The sequence below is a fragment of the Sinocyclocheilus anshuiensis genome, unplaced genomic scaffold (genome assembly GCF_001515605.1).
Source record: "Sinocyclocheilus anshuiensis isolate Anshui unplaced genomic scaffold, SAMN03320099.WGS_v1.1 scaffold1054, whole genome shotgun sequence".
Taxonomy (NCBI): domain Eukaryota; kingdom Metazoa; phylum Chordata; class Actinopteri; order Cypriniformes; family Cyprinidae; genus Sinocyclocheilus; species Sinocyclocheilus anshuiensis.
Genome location: NW_015536544.1, coordinates 624,426 through 631,880, shown reverse-complemented (window position 1 = coordinate 631,880; position 7,455 = coordinate 624,426). Strand labels below are relative to the sequence as shown.

Below are 7,455 nucleotides of genomic sequence, written 5' to 3'. Positions count from 1 at the left end.
TATATATATATATATATATATATATATATATATAAATAAACAAAATAAGATTTTTTTTCATTAAAATAAATAAATAAAAGCCCTCATAATCAATCAATCAATGCATCAAACCATACATACATACATAAATAAATATCAGTATATCATGCAATAACATATCATTTAGATTCTGCAAAGGATATGTAAACTTGTGTGCATATCGTATCAAAATACCATGGCATTACCATCTAACAAAACCACTGTACCATGGCCTGCCACAGTACTTTTAAGAAAAACGCATGCTCTTGTTAAAATCATAATAAAGCACCTAGATTACATTCAGACAGATGAGCACACACACACACAGGGGGATAAACACACTTGATGAGCCTGGAGGAACGATGTTAATCGCTCACATGTGTCTCTTCCTTTAATTGTATTTCCATAATTACAACATAATTAACATGGCATGTCCGTGTCTACATGAGCAAGACACACTCCAATAATAAATCTGTCACGCAGTATGAGGTGACCATGATGTGGTTGGTTATGATGCTCTTCTGGGATGCTGCAGAGAGTCCATTACTGGACCTGTGCCTGTAATTATGTCTCTATATCAAGGCCCATTCTTTTCCTTCTACTCTCTTTCTTTATTGATAAGCTTCTCTGTAATTGTGGTTTCCACTGGACGTGTGCTTACGGTAATGCTCTATATTACTGCAAGCTTGTGTGGGAGGGAAAATGGGAATGTGAGCCATTACTGTGCGACCTATGTGATGCAAAATGAAGTGAATTATGGGTTAACAGCAATAAGCAGAGAAATCCAAAGTGGTGTGAGTGTGAATACAGATTTTTAGTTCTGGAGTGGCGAGTTCTTTGAGGTCACAATTGAACACTTTTTGTATCTTTTTCTACCTCCTGACCTTCCTACCTCCTTGACTATTCATTTCTGTGTAAAATCGCTGAGTACTGGACAACAAAACATAAGCTCTGCTCGACTTTGATGGCTCAGATTTGACAGAACCGAAGATGGGGTTGAAGTTTTCAGACGTGTCCTTACAATATAGCCGTCTTTTTTTCATGTTACTTGACCTTTCTTCTGTTGAGACAGCGATTTCCCTTCCATCTCTGTCAAGGCATGTAATTCAGTCTCTGTGATGCTTTGTGTATAACAATGCTGGTCAGCAAACTCAGAAAAAGCTTTGTACCATAAATCAGTATGATGCAATTTGTAATTTTTTAAAGATTCTTAAAACATTTTTTAAAAAAGAATTAAAGCAGACATATCACAGAAAAAATTGCTTATTTGCAACAGAAGATTTTAATGTACTATGAAGCCATCAGTTACTATTCTCAATGCAACTCCCTACCCCGTCCAACCAGATCATTTACTCTGACTAACAATACAAAAACAGGTTATTTATAAAACACCAGAACATTGACATTACATTTACATATTAATAGCAATTTGTTTAGCAACTTGCCTATCCCTGATAAATAACAAAGTGATTTATGCTGCAACAGAGATAATTTATGTATAGAAATCTTGAAGGTACAGTAGGACATACAGCCTCTTTAAAGGAGTAGTTCATCCAAAATGAAAACAGTGTCATTATTTACTCGTCTTCATATAAGTCCAGACCCATATATTGTTACTTTTTTTTTTTTTACTGAGTAAATAATGATAGAATTTTCATTTTTGGCTGTGTTTTTCCTTTAGTTTTACATCACCATTTTCGAACCATTAAACTAATAATTTACGCCACAAGGAAACCTGTCTTACATTATAAGGGGACTCCAGGGGAAAACAAATCATTAAACAAAATGAAACAAAACATTCAATAAAAAAACAAAAAAACATTAAACAAAATGAAACAAAACATGAAACAACACAAAACACAAAACAAAATGCAATGAAAAAAAACATGAAACGAAAATAAAATAAAACTGAACTAAAATAATAACTAAACAAAAACAAAACATTAAACAAAATGAAACTAAACAAAAAACAACAAAACAAAACACAAAACATTAAATCAAATGAAACAAAACATGAAACATGAAACAAAATAAAAAATAAAATAAAATAAAAAATCATTAAACAAAATAAAGCAAAAAACAAAACACTTAACAAAAAACATGAAACGAAAATAAAATAAAACTGAACTAAAATAATAACTAAACAAAAACAAAACATTAAAAAAAATTAAACTAAACAAAAAACAACAAAACACAAAACATTAAATCAAATTAAACAAAACATGAAACATGAAACAAAATAAAAAATAAAATAAAATAAAAAATCATTAAACAAAATAAAGCAAAAAACAAAACACTTAAGAAAAAACATTAAACAAAACAAATCTTAAAAAACACTAAATAAAACAAAATAAAATGGAATAAAACAAAATGCTGTAAAAGTGTGGAATAAATACCTTGAACACAAAGCTATGTCGCACCTCTGTATAGAAATTCAAATCAGTCAGTCAATCAGTTGCGATCAGTGAAGCGAGAAAAACATCAGAAGATAATCTGGAGCCCTCGTACTGAAACACACTTCAAAATGCTCTCTGAAAGCTTACCAGTTTCTCGTGAGATCTGAACGAAAGCCTCCACACCGCTCTCCCCATAATTCCCCTCAGATGCCAGCGTGGAGACATAGTTCCAGCCCATGGCGGTCACGATGTCCAGCATGGCTTGGGCCTGGTAGGAATCGGGCGGAACAACCCGGGAGAAGAAGTCGTACCGGGTGTTATCGCTCAGCTCTGGCGCTGTGGAGGCATAGCTGATTTGAGGGATCTGTTAAAGGAGAGAAAGAGCAAACTGTTACTCAGGAAAGATTTTAAAAATCACATTTTCTAATCCAGAGCCAAAAATATACGTTTTTAAAGGAATAGTTCACCCAAAAATGAAAATTTTATGACAATTTATTTACCTTCAGGTCATCCAAAATGTAGATGAGTTTGTTTCTTCATCAGAACAGATTTGGAGAAATTTAGCATTACATCCCTTGCTCAGCAATGGATCCTCTGCAGTGAATGGGTGCCGTCAGAATGAGAGCCCAAACAGCTGATAAAAACATCACAGTAATCCACACCACTCCAGTCCATCAATCAACATTTTGTGAAGTGAAAAACTGTATGTTTGTAATGTCCTCTTTCCATAATATTGCTTTCTCCAATGAAAAACTTGTCTCTACTGAATCAGTGGATTTTGATGTGAGAGGACAACAGGGGATGGACCTTTTTTACTGGAGGAAACACTATTATGGATTATGGACTAGTATTTTGGCGAGAAGTGATGGTTTAAAGTTATAAACCATCTTAATAATAGATTTGTTTCTTGCAAACATGCAGGTTTTCACTTCAAAACATGATAATTGATGGACTGGAGTCGTGTGGATTACTTGTGGATTATTGTGATGTTTTTATCAGCTGTTTGGACTCTCATTCTGACGGCACCCATTCACTGCAGAGGATCCATTGATGAGCAAGTGATGTAAAGCTAAATTTCTCCAAATCTGCTTTGATGAAGAAACAAACTCATCGAGATCTTGGATGGCTTGATGGCAAGTAAATTTTAAGCAAATGTTCATTTCTGGGTGAACTATACTCTTTTAAAAGCCAGGGGGGGAAAAACTAAGTTTCAGCCCCAAAAAAAGCAAATATTGACTCTTTCACAAGAGCTAATCATTAAATTCTGCCTGAAGCAAAACGGTAAATGCAGAACCAATTAAAGCAAGCAAAGGTGGAGCAATATATTTGAAACCTCCAAAACCGCTTTAGCCCAAAGCTATTGATGTTAACGACTACCAACCCGTGAGGTGACGCTAAAGGTGAAACAAGACCAGGTAACGAAGACAAATAAGTACGTGTTATGGTAGAAAGAAACGAGGTGAAGCCTGCCAGCAGGCAAGCTGGGTAATGGCTTCTGGTAGCGATTGATGGTGTGACTGATTTCTCCTCAGCCAAAAGGCCAGGCTGTCAGCCGGAGCCCCAGAGGCTGCGCTCATCAGCATTCATCGCAACAATGGTGCCGGAGAGAACCAGCCCACAATACAAATGCCACTCACCGGCTGGCGAGTCGGGTACCGGCGCTTTTTCACCCGCAACCCCGGATCGCAGGCTTGTAAATACAAATGTCACGGAGGTGTTGACATGGGCGAACATGTCTGTGAAACAGATGCGTGTGTGTTATTTCTGGGGAGTGTTATACCGAAAGTGCAGCAAGAACGTGCCAACACTAGACTTCACACCTTAAAAATACACCTTTTGTCTTGTGATTATCAGGTGTTAAACGACAATATGGTGTGATATTCTTTACTACTGTAAGTTAAAGGACCCTTTCAGGGTAAATGCAATTTAAAGAGATAAAAATAATGTCACCATTTACTTACACTCATGTCATTTCATGATTTTCTTCCTTCTACAACATGCAAAAGATGATGTTTTGTAGAGTGTTTCAACTGATTTGCCTATATAATGGGTTTAAAACATTAGTTCCATTGACTTTGTATGGAAGAAAAGACATTTTGTAATGAATCTTCTTCTATGACTCACCTGTAGACAGCAAGCATTGTAAGAATGTTTTTAAAAGCCTGACATATGAAATAATAGTATATATATATATATATATATATATATATACACACACACACACACACATTTATTTAATTTTTATTTTTTTGAAACTGAAAAGGTTTATTGAACCTTTCGACAAAATCTACAAAAATAAAGTTTGCACTGAAAATCATATTTTATACATCAGGCTTTTATGGCTCATATAGTATGATACATTAATTTTATTCAAAGGCCCAAACTGAGCAAAACTATGCAATTTGGTGCTGATGCTGATATTTATATGGCCAAAAAGTAAGATGCAATTATGATAGCTTGTAAATCAATTATATATTTAAAATAGACTATTTACTGTACATAAAATCCATATAATTATCAGTTTTCACTCTATTTCTCCTAATAATATGTCTTAGTAAGATGTTTTTTGAAATGCTTAGTTTTATGATCAAAACTCTGTAGTTTTTAGTTTGGAGGGCAAAACATATAATGCAATGCAATACATTGATGATTGAGAGATGAACAAATGCTGTTCCTTGAAAGCCTGATGTATCATATTTGATATTCATATTTTAACATGATTTTTCAAAAAAAGAATTTCATTCACAAATGTTGTCGAACATCCAAAAGTGTGATTTTGTTCACAATTACAAACTGAGGGTCTGAATGTGGTTACGGATGCTGTCAGAAGATGTCAGATTAATTCATCTGTGCTTTTTGAATGGTTTCACAACATTTCACATGCAATGACATGCTTTCTTTCACATGTAAATTTCAAGCTTAAATTCCATCTTCATCTCAAGCGATTACAGTGCGCACATGAAATTGGTATGTGTTTCTGTTCAACAGAGAAAGGTGAAATGGATGGTGCACGGACAGAGGCGGACTTACCCATTAGGCAAAACCAAGAGCCCCCTAAAATGCTTTTCATATACGAGATGCGCATAAGCGCTGACATGTGAACGGTTGCTGTTTATGGTGTTTATTACTACGACAACCGTCTTGTGTATCCAAGTTGAATGTGCTTCTTGTGTGTCCTGCTTGTAGCAAATGAAAATATCATGCATCTGAAGCTGTAATTAAATATTGAGCAGCAGTGCATATTATATGTTTATTGTTTTAAATGCCGCTTACTTATTTATGAGAAGGACCCAATAGAGGACGCATTTACAGTTACTTTTTTGGTTGATATAATCCTTAGGTGTGTAAACGTATAATTTCCTTTTCATTATTTTTTCAGTTTCATTTCAAAATAAAAAAAAAAACGCTATATTTCTGATATTCCAAAAGCGCCTCCTACTGGCAGAGAATTAATGTGCATTTTCAATAATCCAGTCTGCAGTTTTTGTTCAGACCAATGCGAAAATACACCCACATAACCCCGTTTTAAATTAATATAATAATTTATATTTCTGACTAATCCCTTTTCTTAAAAAAAAAAAATGTTTAAAAGGCTCAATTTTGAGGTTTATCATTTTATAATTTATTTTGTTTTTGTGAAAACCGGTATCTCAACTGCAAATCAATTGCAATTTCGTAGTCTACAACATGAAAGTAAGCCATTATAAATTGAAAAATGTAGAAACAACTATGGGGCACCATTGTGCAGGGCCCCATTCCTCTATAATGCCTGGGGCCCCCAAATCACTAAATCCGCCCCTGTGCACGGTGTAACTTTTAAAATGAGGTAGACTCTTTAAAACGGTTTAAACTCTACCCTGAAGGTTCGCTCTGGAACATTTCATTCAGCAGCTCAAGTGAATGACAGAAACTTTAAGGAGCTCAAGAAAGACAGTCTCTCAGTCTCTTCAAATGCCTCCTTTCAGACTTCAGCCAACAGTGTTTTGAATTTTGGCGCACGGCAAAGGTTAGACTCCGAAATGATGCCTGTAGAACTTAATTTCATGCTCATTTTTCCAGTTTAATAAAATATTATAGACCCTCAATATAGATGCACAGGAGACTAAAGCGGCCATAAGGGAAATCAAATGCGATACTTTCCATAAAATAATATAATATCGCTGATGGGGAGAAACAAATTAACCTTCATTAGCACTGCAATAATATTTCCTCACACAATGCAATTCAGAGATGCACAATAGTGTGCAATTTCCATTGTAAATGATAAGGAGTTAAGAACCCGTAACTCTTTGGATTAGTTTTGCTTCAAAAAAGTTGCATGAACTGTGAAAATTTGACTGGATTTACCAGAAATGAAATGAAATAATTATTCATTCATAATTATATAATTAATATTACACTTGTACATCTATTATAAATTATTGCATAATAATGAATGAAAAAAAAAAATATATATATATGTGTGTGTGTGTGTGTGTGTGTGTGAATAATATTGTATAATTACTGAATGTAATCTAACAGTATTTCCTAAAATCAAATCAAATTAATTAAATATGATTCATTATCATTAATTGATTTAATTAATAATTAATATGATATTGAATGTAATCTAACAGTAATTTCCTTAAATAACATAAAATAAAATTATTTGATTATGATTAATTGATTTAATTAATAGTACATTTTTTTACCAATACTATAAATTATTATATAATTATTAAATGTAATCTAACAGCTATTTTTTCTACAGATTAAAGAGAGAGAGAATAATTAGCTGTTAGATTACATTCAATAATTATAAAATCATTTATATACATACAAAACTTTGGCAGGATATAACAGTAATTTCTTAAAATAAAAAAATTAATTAAAAACAATTAAAATTAACTACTAACTTCATAATAATAATAATAAATAATACATAATACATTTATACATCTATTATTCTATTAATTACGGTATATTTATCGAATGTAATCTAACAGCTAATTATTTTATAGATGTCTGTCTGTCTGTCTGTCTGTGTGTGTGTGTGTGTGTG

At 33.4% G+C, this 7,455-nt stretch overlaps 1 protein-coding gene across 1 annotated transcript in view; it reads right to left on the bottom strand.

Moving 5' to 3' along the window:
- The window catches only part of LOC107698172 (metabotropic glutamate receptor 8-like), a 173,887-nt gene that overhangs the window by 112,239 nt on the left and 54,193 nt on the right, over nt 1-7,455 (bottom strand). The window contains exon 4 of the mRNA XM_016499135.1: nt 2,562-2,778. Coding sequence (XP_016354621.1) covers nt 2,562-2,778 — 217 coding nt within the window. The remainder of the gene's footprint in view (nt 1-2,561; nt 2,779-7,455) is intronic.